General features: G+C 34.1%; 2 protein-coding genes across 2 annotated transcripts; one reads left to right on the top strand and one right to left on the bottom strand.

Moving 5' to 3' along the window:
- Window positions 1-2815: 2815 nt before the first annotated feature.
- Window positions 2816-10087, top strand: LOC131632118 (calmodulin-binding transcription activator 1-like). The gene is made up of 13 exons (XM_058902889.1): window positions 2816-3139; window positions 3234-3353; window positions 3440-3555; window positions 3800-3888; window positions 4603-4645; window positions 4887-5046; window positions 5203-5319; window positions 5641-5912; window positions 6288-6851; window positions 7327-8027; window positions 8340-8916; window positions 9034-9360; window positions 9565-10087. The coding sequence occupies exons 1-13, from the start codon at window positions 3097-3099 to the stop codon at window positions 9679-9681; spliced, it is 3246 nt and encodes a 1081-aa protein (XP_058758872.1). The 5' UTR covers window positions 2816-3096; the 3' UTR covers window positions 9682-10087.
- Window positions 10088-10624: 537 nt separating this feature from the next.
- LOC131632119 (ubiquitin carboxyl-terminal hydrolase 4) lies at window positions 10625-15652 on the bottom strand. Its single transcript, XM_058902890.1, has 6 exons — window positions 15307-15652; window positions 14828-14944; window positions 13762-13860; window positions 12563-12751; window positions 11925-12106; window positions 10625-11381 (listed from the first exon to the last, which is right to left on the bottom strand). Exons 1-6 carry the CDS (start codon window positions 15421-15423, stop codon window positions 10976-10978), a joined length of 1110 nt encoding a protein of 369 aa, XP_058758873.1. The 5' UTR covers window positions 15424-15652; the 3' UTR covers window positions 10625-10975.
- Between the last annotated feature and the right edge of the window lie 1055 nt (window positions 15653-16707).

Raw genomic sequence — 16707 nt, forward strand, 5'->3', positions numbered from 1 at the left:
AATTGTCTTCCCTTTCAATATAACAATTCAGAATAATAAGCTCTAAGTGTTCAAAAAACTTATATTTGATATGAAAAAGTTAGGGTTAATAGTAGTTTACCCCCTGTAATATGAGCGTGTTTCGGTTTACCCCCCTACTGTTGCCAAAAGCAGGTTTTGGCAACGGTTTTTTTGAAAAAACCGTTGCCTAAAGGTAGGGAGGGGGGAAAAGCAAAATTCGCTAATATTACAGGGGGAGAATTACTATTAACCCAAAAAGTTATGTAGAAAAGTTTTCAAGAGTTTGAAAACTATGCAGAAGAATTATTATGAAAATTTGAATGAAAGAGGTCATTTTAACAATAAAAAAATTCTAATATTTATAGTGTAAAAGATACCTCTAGAAACAATGGCAATGTTTAAAGAAATGTTCGCGATCAACTTGCAATGATTTGGAAAAAGTATGATGAACATGTGCAAATGAAAAGGTTTTTAAGAGTTTCAGAATTTTTCAATTTTCTACATATGACAATCGATTTCCCTACCATGTCAATCGATTGCTATAGCTTCAACGTTCAAAAATATGAAAAATTTAAAAGTGACAATCGATTGCTGAGGGATTGTCAATCAATTGCCTAAGGCAAAAAGTGAAAAATTTGGAATGAAAAATTGATTGTTGAAGGATGACAATCGATTGTTTGTAATGGTGATTTTTAAAATGTGTTTGACAGAGACATTGAACAATCGATTGTTGCCTCATGTCAATCGATTTCTTCAATGAAATTTTAGAAATTTTGCTAAGTTAAAATATGTATATTGAAAAGGATTGATGCAAACACATTAGGAATGATTTAGATGAACATGTTTGAGCACCTAAAGCTTATAAGTTATGAATTGCATATTTGTACCTTAGATTATTCCACATATCTTGATCAAGATCATCTTATGACAATTTGGGATTTCTTCAACCTTGAGCATGATCAATTTTTTCCTTCCTAAAATATTATTCAATCTAGAAGCTTGACTTCACGATCTTCCTTTTTATGATGATGACAAATTCATACTCGATGTTTGTGAAATTTTCATAATACTCCCCGTAGGATGAGTGTTGTAACACCCTAAATCCCAACATATAATTTATAAAATCATCAAAGTAAGTATTTCTCAAAAAGAGTGTCACATTTTTTCTGCATAAAACATCTTCCTCAAATTATGATTAGTAGCAGTGCAAATTGAATAATTAAGAAACACAACTTCATTGTCTCATCAAAATAGAATTCATTTCAACTCATAAACATTAGTTTAAGTAAACTTGACAACTCATGAATAAAATAAACAAACTATCCAAACCCAAGAGTTACACTACCATAGGGACACAAGGTAGTTATACAACACGGATAAGAATAAATGAAGAAGATTGTTAGCCATCTTGCACACAAGAAACATTTAAGGATACAACATTTTAACTTATCCAACATTTTCTCAAAGATCCAACATTTTAACTTATCATTTGCTCCACCAACCTTCAAGGCTTCTTTAGTGAACATGTTAATAATGTACTCCTTTAGATGGCCAATAGGTGGTGTGTTACTACTCTTTCCACCGCCAAAGTCACGCGAAGGGGAAGGATTGTGGCAATGGGGAGACAGTGACCTCCTTTATTGTTCTTTGACTCCAGACGATTGGGAATCTTTGTCAATTGACGTGTTCGCTAGAACTACTATAGGTTAGTCGCGTTGCAAAACTTTGATATGTGTTTAAGTTTCATTGGAAATATTTTCCTAGCTTTCTTTTATGCGGATAAGTTGTGAGTTTTGTTGTTGTAGAAGGTTGAAGGTACCCATCAAAAAAATGTTCGTGTTAAGAACATCGAGCGGGGCTTGAGAGTGTTAGAAGAAGTGTCATGGAGGGGGAACTAAAACATGAAAGGGAGGAGTCGAAGCATATAGTGAAGTAAAAAGAGTGGGCATTGGGGAAATTAAACATGTTGCCAATGTAACTAAATGTGGTGGAGGAAAACGAGTTTCATGGAGCAAACGTTTTTTTACATACAGTCCTTGCTTGGAGCGGAGATTGAGGAATTAGTGGCTGGTGCAAAGAAATTGTTGTTGAAAATTATGGATCTTGCTGGAGAGGAAGATCATTACGAAGAAAGAATTGTTATAATGTTATCTTGATCTCAAGTGATGATTAGACTTTGGTGGCTTTCAGGCCAATAGTTGATTCTGAATTAGTCATTGATAAAATATCATAAAGAAGTTACAATTGCTCATAGTAGCAACTGAAAGTAGTTACACTAAGGCAACACAGGAGATTTCAGAGATTCAAAAGACGATTTTCCCAGACGGAGTCATTATTTCGTATTAGAAAAGAAAATGATTGGTCTATTGATGAAGAACATTGTGACGACACTTCTGATGCTAATGAGATGGTTCTCCACTGATAATTAAAGTACATGCAAAAAGATTAACATTTTGACTCTCAAGTCAGCCAAAGAACGAGGTAACATGTTACAAGTGTGTGAGTCAAATGGTCCTTGGATACATGACTTAAAGTCACTAATATAAAAAATATTGTTGCGAGAGGGAGTGACAATTAGATGGTGTTCAATAAAATTCATTATATTTATTTTATCAAATTTATCTTTTTATTTATGCAATTTATAATAATAGAATGAGATTTTACAACTAAAATAGTTTAACAATAAAATAAAATCTATAATCTACTACTCTTCTATAAAAAAAGATATTTATAGTGTCACATATTTCAATAAATGATTTTTATAAGTAGTTTTTTATTCTTCTATTAGTTCTATACTTTGACTCTGCACCTTTCTGATTGATCAATGAAAATGAGATGACCTCAGAAGAAGCTGCTCGGAAAAGCGATTAACCAACGAAAAAACTGAGTCAAAGCATGTATTTGACTTTGACGAAAAAGTTCCCGCGTCGATGGATGATAGCCGAGCACACTCACACTCTCCCAGTAACTCTCTCACCGCGTTAACATTTCATCTTTCACCATTACTATATATTCTCAACTCACCTTTATCTTTCCCTTTCTTTTCTCTCTCTCTCTCAAAATTTTCATTCGTCTGCATGTGTTTTCATCCTTCATATGGCTCTCAACAACAATCGCTACCTTCAACCTAATCAATTCGGTAACCTTTTCTTCATTTCAATTCATGATCGCTTTTCTAATCAGTTCTATGTTAAACCTCTCTAATTGATTAACAATGGAATCGATCGTAACAGATATTCAGCAAATTTTGTCAGAAGCGCAATATAGATGGTTGCGTCCAGCTGAAATTTGTCAAATTCTTACTAATCATAATCACTTTCAGATTACTTCAGAGCCTGCAAATATGCCTCCAAGTATGAATGATTCTAGTTTCTAAAATTGCTTTCTGCAAAAGAATTTAGGTCTTGATTATGATGTTTTTGTTGGTTTATATTATTAGGTGGTTCACTTTTTCTATTTGATCGGAAGGTGATGAGATACTTCAGAAAAGATGGACATAACTGGAGGAAGAAAAAAGATGGAAAAACTGTTAGGGAAGCTCATGAGAGACTCAAGGTATGCATAAATTATTCCTAACCTTACAATCGGTTAGTCTCGCAAACGTGACAGAATTAGAAAAACTAACATGTTAGTGGTGGAGAGTTTGAGTTTCGGTTGGTTTGGATTTTCTGACCACGAGCCTTAGTGCTATATTCCGAAATCTTAGTATTCTGGAATGTCTTTTAAATAAATTCTGCTTTGGGAAGTAGACTGTGTATTGATATATTGGTTCGGTTGACTGAGGCATAATGTTTTTCAGGCTGGAAGTGTGGAGGTATTGCACTGCTACTATGCTCATGGAGAACAAAATCAAAATTTTCAAAGACGAACTTACTGGATGCTTGAGGAGTAAGTTTTCTTAACATTTTCAAATCTCACACAGAATTATTTCTTTTTATTTAGTATTCTACTGTTTAAAGTTTTTAGCTTATAATTGGACTTAAGTGGTTAAGGTCGAATTTAACGGGAGGACTCATCTGTAGTCTGAATTTTACATACATTTCCAGCGAACTTTAGATTGCGAAGACAAAAGAAAGAAAAAAAAAAAACAGATAACTTATATAAACAAGTTATAGATAGTAAATGTGGAGTTCATCTTCATTTTTCATATGAAGAAAGTTTATCTTTATTTCCTTTTCAATTGTATAAACAACTTATACATAAGCTCCAATATGCTAAAGCTTTAATTGAATAAATGACTAATTAACTTGTTTATCCAAACACTATTTATATCTCCACTCCTTCTAAGTTTCTGCATTGCATCCCACCGTCTCACACAGATTGGAAATGCCCTGACACAGCCAATGAAGAAAACTTATACTTCTTTTTCTTCTTCTTTGTTTTTGGATGAGTTTGTTCCTGCTTGAAGATGATATGCTTTAATCAAGTATTAGTGAGATAGGTTCAATATTGTTGATCACATATTCAAATTTCACATGTATCGATTTAAATTAATTGTACATGCTTCAAGAAGTTTCTGATTTGTTTTTCTTGATTCCTATCTCTGGAAGTACTTCTTACTAGAGCTTCTCTTTTTGCTCTTTGTATTTGACCTTGTTACAGTGAACTCTCGCACATTGTTCTAGTCCATTATCGGGAAGTCAAGGTAAAATGTTGCAATCATACAACTGTTTTTATCACCTTTTGCCTAATTGTTATTTGATGAAAATCTCAATAAGAATTTCTTACTTTTACATCCCTAGTACAATTTAAGGAGCAATGAACTAATGACATATACTTTTGTGGTAACAATTAAATATGAACTAAGAAATTAAAACATGGAAACTAACATTAGTACTCTATTCCCCAAAATTAAACTTTATTGCTTCATTGCTCCAAATAATCAGGGAAACAAGGAAACTTTAATATGTTCCAAAGAAAATGAAGAATCCAATCCTCATTATGCTCAACAAACATACAAGGCTATGCCCAACACAGAGATGGAGACTTCTTTACCGTCTAGCATGAATAGTGCTCAACCATCAGATTACGAAGAAGCTGAATCAGGTATATCTTTAAAGCATAGCTTCATTTTATTTACAATTCTAACTATTTTACTTTTGTGCCTTGAGAACATTTTGAATGACCTTTTTTATGCTTTTGTTCTTCATTCACTTTTTCTTGTGTCTACTTTAATATTGTAACTTGATGTAATGTTTATAGCATTCAATAGCCATGCAAATTCCGATTTCCACTCTTTTCTTGAGATGCAACACCCTGTTGTTCAGAAGATTAAAGCTCAACAACTCGCTGATTTTAACTGTCCTCTACCACTCAAAGGTAATTTCTTCAATTTAAATTGTTATCAACAATTTATTTTGATATACTGGTAGTGTAAACTAATTGGTTACAGATTTCCCTTCTATCACTCAATCATGCATTGCCATGTCACGGAAAGAGGTCGACTTTTGAGGCAATTGTTGTAAGAATCAAACCTAGTGACTTAGCATTGCATGACTGAATGATATTATAATGAAATCCTACACTAATAGTGCACCAAAGGTAAATCGTTATTTTATATTTTCCATAAATGCTTCCCTTTAAATCAGGCAAGATCGTATCTAACATGTCGAACTTATTGTAAATTTGCAATTTTGATAGATGGTCTAGAAAGGTTGCCTGTCATTAATAATGTTGGATTGACATGTGAACCCTCAAAACTCCTTGGATTTTCATCATGGCAAGATATCTTAGAAAATAATGCCGGAAGTCATAATGTGCCTTTTCAGCATTTTTTTCCTGAAACACAATTCAATGACATGGGAATAAATAGTACTTCTCAAGGATATGAAGTAATGGGGCAACATCTAAGCATCGGCATTACTAATCACCATGAGAATGGAAGTCTTATAGAAGATAAAGGAAATTGGCAGGTATTGAACTAGTTATACTTATATAGGAAAGAAATTTGTGTCATTTCTAATATTAGTGTGTAAGTACTTTAGGCCACAACCATGTCTGCAAGTGAAATTGATACATAATATGAATGAGATACTCTTTGTTGCATTATTTCATGTTATATAGTAATCTGCAAAATAAACGTATGCTTTACTTAAAATTGATTTGATGTTGTAAATACTTAAATGATACTGATTGCTTAATTACTTGTTTCATGTTTCTTTAAAAATAATAGACAAATCAAGGAATCAGCTTTTGCTTTATGCATGACTAATTCTTTAAAATGTAACCTTTTAATTCTCTATATCATTCTCTTATAGTAGCTCAATGCTCAATTTTCTTGTGATCAGGATTCTGGTTTTAATTCTTTAAGCACATCCAGTTGGCCCAAAGATAATGTGTGTTCAGGCTCAACATGTGAGGTTAGTTATCGAAACAATGAGCAGGAAGTTAACAAAGTTGATTTTCGACAATCCTTGGAACGGTTCCTTCTTCATCCACACCAACAACACAAAGTTATGCAAGATAGCTCTCAGAGAGTACTTTTACAAGCAGAATCCAATTTAAAATCGGATCTAGAGGTCGATAGAAGCGTAGATGGAATACAGGACATTTGTTTCACTTCAAAGAAGAGTCTATTACATGCATCAGTGGCAGAAGACGGCCTGAAGAAACTCGACAGTTTCAACCGATGGATGAGTAAAGAACTAGGAGATGTCAAAGAATCGAGCAAGCAATCCACTTCTAGTGCTTATTGGGATACAATCGAAAGCGAAAATGGAATTGACAGTATAACTATTCCTTCCCAAGTGCACCTAGACAACTATGTCCTGGATCCATCTATTTGCTACGATCAGCTTTTCACAATCATTGATTATTCCCCAAGTTGGACATTTGAAGACTCAGAAACTAAGGTATACTATTTTGATTTCTGCACTTGCCATCAGTTTTGATCATATGCTGTAATACCTGTTACTTTTTTGTTCATCTGTTAGCTATATTATGATTATCTATCTACTTCATCATTTACATAATAAAATAATTTTTAGAAAACATGGTATCCATGGAAGGAGAAAAGAGAAAAGTCTAAAAGTGTACTTACTATATTGATGATGGTAAAATGATACAGATGGAAAAGTTGAATACGAGTGATTACATCATTTATATAATAAAATAATTTTTAGAAAACATGGTATCCATGGAAGGAGAAAAGAGAAAAGTCTAAAAGTGTACTTACTATATTGATGATGGTAAAATGATACAGATGGAAAAGTTGAATACGAGTGATTACATCAGTCCTATATATAGGCATTCACAAACTAGTAACTAACTACTTATTTCTAATTGCTGACTAAATACTAATCACATGTCTAATAACATTTTTTGCAGGTTCTCATTTCGGGACGATTCTTAAGGAGTCAACATGAAGCAGAAGATTATAAATGGTCATGTATGTTTGGCGAGGTAGAAGTGCCAGCGGAGATAATCGGGAATGGTGTTCTCTGCTGTCATACTCCACCACACAAGGCTGGCAGGGTTCCTTTCTATGTAACATGTTCTAATAGGTTAGCATGTAGTGAAGTGCGTGAATTCGATTTTCGAGTCAATTGTACTCAAGAAGCCAACACTGCAGGTGAGAACAGAAGCGGCAACACTCTTGATACTTTTAATAAACGGTTTGGAGAACTGTTGTCGCAGGATCAAGAGATCCCTCAGAGTTTAGATTCAATTAGTGTGAATGAGAAATCTCAACTGAGAAGTAAAATCAGTTCATTGTTTAGGAGGGAGGATGATGAATGGGAAAAAATACTGAAATATACTCTAGAGAAAGATTTTTCTCCAGAACTTGTACAGGAGAAGCTGTTTCAAAATCTTCTAAAGGATAAGCTAAATTCATGGCTCCTTCAGAAAACAACCGAAGATGGAAAAGGCCCAAATGTATTAGATGAAGGTGGTCAAGGTGTGCTTCATTTTGCAGCTGCTCTTGGCTACGATTGGGCCTTAGAACCAACAATAGTTGCTGGTGTGAATGTGAACTTTCGCGATGTTAATGGATGGACTGCTCTTCATTGGGCAGCTTTTTGTGGCAGGTCAGCATCTCAATGCCTTTCATCTAAACTGATTATAGTCCATTATATTAATCCAACGCGTTACACTTTGACAATACATTAAACTAATAGGATAAATCACTTATGTGAATTGCATCTTTGCAAGAGTGATAGTTTGAAATAAAATATGTGAAATAGGCCTAGCAACAGTTATAAAATGATTACTTGTTGATACTCGATATGCTTCATTTCATCATTGGGTTGAATGATGAAAAGGTTGGAAATACCTGAGTTTTTTCATAATTGTCGGTCTTTTGATTTCATTGAGGTGTTGCATCTTACTTTCTTTATCAGGGAGAGGACAGTTGCTTCCCTCATTTCTCTTGGAGCAGCACCAGGAGCACTTACTGACCCATGTCCACAACATCCTTCTGGTAGAACACCAGCTGACCTAGCTTCTGCAAATGGACACAAAGGAATTGCTGGTTATCTTGCAGAATCTTTCCTGAGTGCACAGCTCAAGTCTATTGATTTGAAAAGAGAAGCGGGAGAAAGTTTTGGATCAAAAATAGTACAAAGAGTCCATGAACAAAACACTTTTCAACTTAACAATGAGAGAATATCACATGAACTGTCAATGAAAGATTCATTGGCTGCAGTGTGCAATGCAACTCAAGCTGCGGCTCGTATTCATCAAGTTTTCAGAGTTCAATCGTTTCAGAGAAAACAGCAAAAGGAACATGGTGTTGACAAATTTGGAATGTCTGATGAACGCGCTCTTTCACTGATAGCAGCAAATGCCAAGTCGCACAAGTTTGGCCAACGTGATGAGCCTGTTCATGTTGCTGCAACACGAATTCAGAACAAGTTTCGCAGTTGGAAAGGCAGAAAAGATTTTTTGATTATTCGACAGCGAATTGTAAAAATTCAGGTACATTTATTTGCAGAGCTATTTCCAACCTTTGCATGTGCAAAATGTTACTGTTTTGGTTTGCATTTAGTGTTTGTAATACATGCTTTCATTTTAACCTGTAACTTGTTGCTATAGGCTCACGTGAGAGGTCACCAAGTTAGGAAAAACTATGGAAAGATAATTTGGTCGGTTGGGATCGTGGAAAAGATTATATTGCGTTGGCGTCGAAAAGGTAGTGGTTTGCGTGGATTCAAATCTGAGGCCATCTCCGAGGGAGCTATGGTACAAGATGCATCATCTTCCACTGAAGATGACTATGATTTTTTGAAAGAAGGCAGAAAGCAAACTGAGAAAAGGTTGGAGAAAGCACTTGCTAGGGTGAAGTCGATGGCTCAGTATCCAGATGCAAGAGACCAATACCACAGGCTATTGAATGTTGTAACTGATATACAAGAAAACCAGGTATTCTATCTGTTGTAAGAAAAGTATTTTTCTAATGACATATTGCAGAATCTTGCATGTAAAAATAGTGCATCAAGAATGCAAAATTTGGATGTTTCGATTATTCCCACCTGAATCAATTGCTGAACCCATGCAAAATCTTCGGGACGTTCAAAATGCCAGCAGTTAAAGTCATTTAATTTCTTCTGCATATGCTTTTTGCAGGTAAAGCAAGATTCGAGTTTTAGCAATTCAGAAGAAACAAGACAGAGACAATTCAATAACCTCGTTGATCTTGAAGCATTGTTGGACGAAGATACTTTCATGTCTACAGACACTTAGAAATTAGCTTCCATCTATCTTAAAGCATTTTATAACAGAATCAGGCAATTGTCTTAATTTGATCCTTGTAGCAATCTTGATTCCCGTTCACGTAGTTAAAAGGAAATCGTGGGGTCATTAGCTAATTTCTCACAAAAATGCATAAACTCAAATTGCATAGCCCCAAAAATACGCACTTTACTCTTGCTGTTGAATGCAGATTTATCTTAGCCAGTACAAAATGCTTTAAGCAAATTGTGAAGCCAAAATTTCAATGCATGGTTCATTGCCATTGATGAACTAAGGTTGGGTTCACATTGAGGTAAACTTGAGAACCATTACTTTCACAGATTATACAGTACATCCCATTGGTTAACTTAAAATGTGCAATGGAACCTATGTTAATTAGATAACTTATTTGACAAAATATCGATCTTAAAATCTTATGTTTATACTCTCACTCAATTCTGATCACCATTACAAGTTGAAAAAGATGACCAGATGCAAAGGTGCAACAATCATAGTTTTATGAATGCATACCTTTTGAAATTATAAAGTTTTAAATTGACTTATTAAACCAAATTGTATACCAAATATATGCCCCTGACAAATGTTTACTATGATAAATCATAATAAATTATAAAAATTTGATAATACAGTTTAAAGAAGTCATTTTCTCAGAATTAAACTTGCCTACCAAAATATACAAATATTTCAAAATTTAGTGTTATTTTTCATTTTAGCAAGATCTTAAAATATTTTTGTTAGGATCTTATACTTTCCGATCTTCCTACCCCCTCTCGATCTGACAAAATAATCAGATATGATCTTCCAATCTTAGTTACAATTTTATGTTTCACAATTTTGCAACCCCCTCCCGATCTTATGCAAGATTTTCGATATTGACAATCTTGAGTGTATACACCATTTAATATGACCACAAACATGATTTACCCTAAAGCTCTTAAGGAACTAAAATAATGTTGGTTAAGCATCAAGCATTTTACATTTCATTGTGTTTCTAATGTTGGTTGAACACTTGCAACCATGAATACATATTGTCGGCAAAATTTCCACCATATATATACTGCACTTATTGTGAGAAAGGAGACGAAAAAGGACAGTGCTCCCACCATCCACTGTACATGCCAACCACCTAAGTATACATTTCACAACACAACCTGTATGCTCTAAAGAATGTAACAGCTCCCCCAACAGGTTGAATAATGGTATAACATGAAAATAAATAAAGGAACTAGATGGAAAATACTGGTCCAAATGATTTGATTACCTAAAAGTAGTACAACACCTCCATCTAGTTATTGTTATCAGAGCCAAGGCTCTCATAGAACAAAATGTACCCATGGTCTGTATTAGTTGAATATTCCTGTGGTGATCCAAAGAAAGTTTGCACAGCAGACTCATCAATCATTTCCACGTTTTCGTCATCAAAAAATAACCAGTGGTTATGGCTTTTCACAAGGCTGACATAGTGCCCGTGGTTGGGACCACTCCCAACATGAACAACTACCGCAAATAGAGAATACTCATTATCTGCATCTTCAACAGTGTTGCTCAACTTCAGCTCAAGGGGAAAAACAACCCGGTAAGACAGCTTCTTGTACCGGCCAAGCTGTTCCATGTATTTAAACCGCTTGAGATGAATGACCAGAATGTGAGGCGGTTTCTTTATCTTCATTCTCTTCTGAGCTTCTTGCAAACTAATATCAAAAGAAAGTTCACATCTTAGTTATCAGACTGGTAAATGAGCATGAAAAAAACAGACTGGTAAATGAGCATGAAAAAAACAGACTGGTAAATGGTCGTGACATCTTGTACATACTGAACTGACACGGTCAAGAAATCCCGTTCAGATGACAAATGAAGTGCCAATCAATGGAAAAATGAACATGTTTCAGTCTGCTTATTGAAAAATGAACATGTTCCGGTATGCTTATTCAAACTATTTGACATATATGCTTCACACAAACAATTTATTTCCTTCTCCAGTTAAAAGTAGAAAAGGAAGGCGCAAAACAACGGCACTATTCAAAATGATCTAGATCTGAACAGATATCTGAAATTTTGGTTTTTTACAAAGTCTAATGCATCTATTAAAATTTAAAATACATGTTAAACAAGCAGCAGTATATTATAGCTAAGCACATGATTCAAGATGGTTGAAAACAAACCGTTTATATTTTCCAAACCAGTAAAGAAACCTTATAACAAACAGCTGATGCCATACTATAAAATCCATATACCTGCAGCATTTGTCGCAGAAAAATTTGTCCTCAGCATTCAAAGTCTCAGTGGAACTGAAATTTTTCAAACAACTTGTAATTGAACTGTTTTGCTCAATATCAAGGCTCAAGTCAAAAAATGTTTCGTCCCTAGCTGTCACAGTTTCACATTGCAAGCACCTTGTCTCATTGGTGAGTATTCCCTAATCACAGCAAATTGCAACAATGAAATTCCACAACATAGATATAAATCTAAATTATGTGATCAGCATAATGAAAATAACATCAACCACCACCCCGAAAAAAGAAAAATAAATAAAGAGAAACTGACAGAAGCAAAATTATTTTTGTTATTCTTACTATTATTATTATTATAATCATTATCAATTTCATCAAGTGTGACATTCAAGTTAGTTTATGATAAGATAAATTAATAAGAATGAAAGAAGTGCTTTAGTGTCTCACATAATAAGCTGCTCCAGAATACAAGTAGAAGCAAATATAAATGGATAATCACAAAACTGATCAGTATCAAGGCATGCACACTTAAAAGGAGAACATTAATTGACTGGATCCAATACAAAGTTCGCAATTTATACAACCTACAAATTTGTTGAAATGAGAAAAAAAGACAAGAATAAATTGGCAAGGCGGGTCACCTGAAAATTTTTGTGAACCCAAGTAATTAAAGGTTCTTTCTGAGGTCCGTTAGCATGTCCATTCTTGAATCCATTTGCAACCTTTTCAGAAGGTGCTGGTATCTCTGGATCAGTCTTTGATGCCTGAGCCTCTTTCTCCAGAATGTCAACAAGTTCATTCAGCAAAAAGTTCAAGAATTCATGGGCATCCTACCAAAAAGAGTAGACCGACAGTAACATTGTTGTTTTAGTGAAAAACTAGACAAAATATGCGATGTGTAAATAAACAACCAAATCAATGATAAATAATGAATAAACTTGAATGCTACAGTAGCATTTATGGTGAATTAAAATCTCATCTGCAAGTAACAATTGTCATTTTTGCTAAACAAACATCCAACATCGGAGAAAAAAAACTAATCAGCCGAATCAAGCAAGCTAAACCACTGGATCACAAATTAATATCTTATTTTATCTTTTACATAGTGACGTATATTTCAGATTTTTTTTGTTTGCAAATTATTTCTTTGTGCATTTAAATTAAAGGCCTCATCTTGGAATTTGCATTCAGCCTCAATAAGGTGAATTTGCATTCACCCTATAAAACTAGCTTATAAGGTGGAGAGCTGTCTCCCACTTATAAATACTTTTCCAACGTGAGACTGTCAACATAATTTGCATGTAGTACCTGTTCACAGGCTAACAACCTTGCATTTTTTTATGAATAAAATATCCCAAATGTGTAAGAGTATCTTAATCATTTCAATTAATGGCAGTTAACTAACAGTTTAAAAGAATATACTGTTCATAAAAAAGTCTAATAATTCAAAGGGGAAAAATGCATGTTTAAATTTGGTCCAATCTGACAGAATAAAAAAGTAACACTGGTCTATCTAATAATCTACCAACTAGAATACTTGTTGATCAGCTCCCATCATTACCATCTGGAAACATTCAATATCGATAATAGCATTTCTAACTAGGATCCATGTGAAGAAACTGACAGTTGGAAGCAAAACCTACTGGCATCTTTACATATTCATGGAGCAACAAATATCATAGCCAGACCTTGCATACAAACTCGCTTCCAAATAATCTCTTATTTATGTATATATTTATATTTATACTTTACAATATAAATGTTACTGTTAAAAGAATTTACAGATTTCATGACTAATGATTTGATATACAGGAGATTATTCTCAACATAAGGCACATACCTGATGCATATAGCTACGAAAGAGTTCATTCTGTTTTTTCAACCTCTGTACAAATCGCTTGGGAGCAATGACACCGGTTTTCTTCTTCTGCGAACTTATCTATACCAAACATAAACAAATATGTTGCATTCAGGACCAAGAAAGACATAACTAGGCATGTAAGTACCATTAAGATATAGTTGATAATTGATAGGATTTATTAAAATGATTTATTTCAGGTTCTGATAGAGACTCAAAATTCAGATAAATGGAAAATGTCTTATTGATTGAAAATTGAAATTAAAACTATTACAGAGACGAGTCCCTATAATCTCAGAGCAGAGTGCTCCTCAAAGGAGAGATATTCTCACTCTGCCCAACCCAAAAGGTTTCCATCCAAAAATACACATTATGAATTCTCCCTTGCTATCGGTGTTTTTATATAACTACCCTTCCCCCTTCTAACATAAGCAGTTATAACTGATTCTCGATTAGGCCTTTCTATTGGGCTAAGGCCCAAAACCAGTATCCTATCAGGATCACGAACCTCCCAAAGCAAACTTCCCTGTTCGATGTATTATGCATCTTGTTGATTGTAAAATATGCAAAGACTAATTTCATACTATGCAAATGCTGGATAATCGTGGAATAGCTTCTTTGGTCAGTTAGCAGCGACTTATTTATGTTTTTATCTAGTAAGCTACCTTATCTTTTATTTGTATACTTGTCTATCTCATGCCTGACAATACTTCAACCCACGGGCAATAACAAAAAAAAGGAAATAAGAAAATCTTGTAGGATGTGTTATTAAATAAAGAAAACATGGTTATAAAACTAAGGATAGCAATAACCACTTTGAGCCATTCAAATAACAAAACTGCACTTGTTCCATAAGAGCAAATGAACGAAGAATGCAAAGCTGGAAGGTCAACATCTTCTTTGACAAGAATCTCATGCATGCAACACAGCCAAAATATGTGAAGACAATACAAATTTTCAAACTGTGAATCATGCTTAGTCATCAAATAAGACAAAGCACCTGGGTCACACATGTAATGCATGAATGTCCAAACTACAAATTAATTACCTGTGAAAATAAGTCAGCTAAGCATGTCAAAAGATTTTCTTCCACATCCCCTATGCTTTTGTTATTTCCATAATACTCCAATAGTTGTTCCCGAAACGGAACACAAAAGTATAGTGCCTGCAGAACGTGTCAAAATGAGTAACTCAATAGTAAACAACCGCGAAAATCTACTCAGAAAACAACAAACACAACCATTTACAAATTCAATACTTATTAGAATCATATTTAGACCTGTTTAGACAAACAACTTTTGTTAAGTGCTTATCAAATAAGTGATTATGTATAAGCTATTTCAATAACAAAAGATAAAATAAAGTCAATCAGTTTTCATCTAAGCTATAAGCCTTTTTCAATTACAAACAATCTCAAAAGTGATTATGCTAATAGATAAGATCAAATAATCCAATTCAAACAGGTCCAAAATCAAAACCCTTGAATCGGATTAAAAATCAAAAGGTTAGAGTATCGATTGAATATACCTGCAAAACGCTGTTGCAATAACAAGTGTTACCGAAATTCTCAAGACCGAAGTAACGTTCTCCTTCGGGGAATTGATCACCTAGAGCCTTCTCAAGCTTGGAACCAGCAGCACCCATTAGCGCGTCAATCGATCAACGGTAACCGATAAACTCAGATTCCAATCCGATTCAACTCGGTGATGCGAACCATGAAATGTTGAGTTCGGCGCTTGGATCGTTATGGTTTGTTTACGGAGTGGGTTTTCGGAGGGTTATTGAATTTCGTATGGATATTATCGCAGAAGGATGAAAATAAGGGTTTTGCTAGAGAGAGAATGAGCACAGCTGAGCAACGCAAGTTGTAAATGCAGGAAAAAACGTTCAAGGAAATTTGAGTTTATATAATTGATTTTTTTTTCTAAAGAAAATAGTAGTGGAAATAAATTAATTTCATTTTTTTGGTCGGTAATAAATTTCAATTTTTTTTGCTTATTAAAAAAAATTCAATTTTTTATTGAATATTTTTTTATTTATTGCAAATTCAAAAAAAAATTCTTTAATTAAATATTTATATAATTTTTTGAATAAGATCAAATATATACATAAAAAAAAGGACTAGGCCAAAATCCTCTAGTGACACGAAAATCTAAAGAAAAACAAACACAAGTTATTCTTTATAAAATCTGCTCTCAAACATAAGGGCAGCGAATCGGATCAAATAAAGTCAACAGAAGTGACATCTAAGTTAGCAAGGGAGTCTTCACAAGTATTATCTTCTCTTAATATATGAGAAACAATGAAAAACATTCTAGAAGTTAGATTGATATAATTTACCCATCTATTACGAACCTGTCAAGGAACTTTGTAGGGTGGTTTGAAAGTCTGAACAACCGCGACATAGTCAGATTCCAACCAAAAGTGAAGTCAACATTTTTCATAGGCGAGCTCAATAGCTGCCATAACTCCCGAAAGTTCGGCAACGATAGAGTTTGAAACACCTAAATGTTGAGAAAAAGCACAAAAAAACAACCACTGTGGTCTCTAAAAATACCACCACAAGCTGAAATTCTCATATTGTTTAACGACACTCCATCACAGTTAGCTTTAATCCATCTCCAAGGAGACGGTTTCCAAATAACTTCAACAATTTTTTACGCATTAGGAGGTTGAATAAAGATCTTGAGAGTTTTAAGTACAATAAAATCTTGAATACCCGTATGAGAAGTCAACTTAGTGTTATTGCCCGATGAAATTCTGGTAAGACAGAACCCGGATGTCATATACGATGTCGTGACATCTGGTCTGTCATCAGTTTAGCTGAGGCAGTACATACAGATCCCTCAATTATTTATTACTTCTAACATCCAGAAGTCTGGAAGTGTTGGAATCACAGAGATTCTGTGTTAGCACAGTCATTAAATC

This window comes from Vicia villosa, unplaced genomic scaffold (assembly GCF_029867415.1).
Source record: "Vicia villosa cultivar HV-30 ecotype Madison, WI unplaced genomic scaffold, Vvil1.0 ctg.000910F_1_1, whole genome shotgun sequence".
Lineage (NCBI taxonomy): Eukaryota > Viridiplantae > Streptophyta > Magnoliopsida > Fabales > Fabaceae > Vicia > Vicia villosa.

What these genes read in the sequence shown, in the direction of transcription:
- LOC131632119 (XM_058902890.1), bottom strand. Translation starts at nt 15,423, where the DNA reads ATGGGTGCTGCTGGTTCCAAGCTTGAGAAGGCTCTAGGTGATCAATTC. An exon ending in TAGCTGACTTATTTTCACAG is followed by an intron (nt 13,861 to 14,827) that starts GTAATTAATTTG and finishes TGTTTGGTATAG; the next exon opens with ATAAGTTCGCAGAAGAAGAA. An exon ending in TTCTGCGACAAATGCTGCAG is followed by an intron (nt 11,382 to 11,924) that starts GTATATGGATTT and finishes TTTTGATATTAG; the next exon opens with TTTGCAAGAAGCTCAGAAGA.
- LOC131632118 (XM_058902889.1), top strand. Translation starts at nt 3,097, where the DNA reads ATGGCTCTCAACAACAATCGCTACCTTCAACCTAATCAATTCG. An exon ending in AAGATAAAGGAAATTGGCAG is followed by an intron (nt 5,913 to 6,287) that starts GTATTGAACTAG and finishes TCTTGTGATCAG; the next exon opens with GATTCTGGTTTTAATTCTTT. An exon ending in CTGATATACAAGAAAACCAG is followed by an intron (nt 9,361 to 9,564) that starts GTATTCTATCTG and finishes TGCTTTTTGCAG; the next exon opens with GTAAAGCAAGATTCGAGTTT.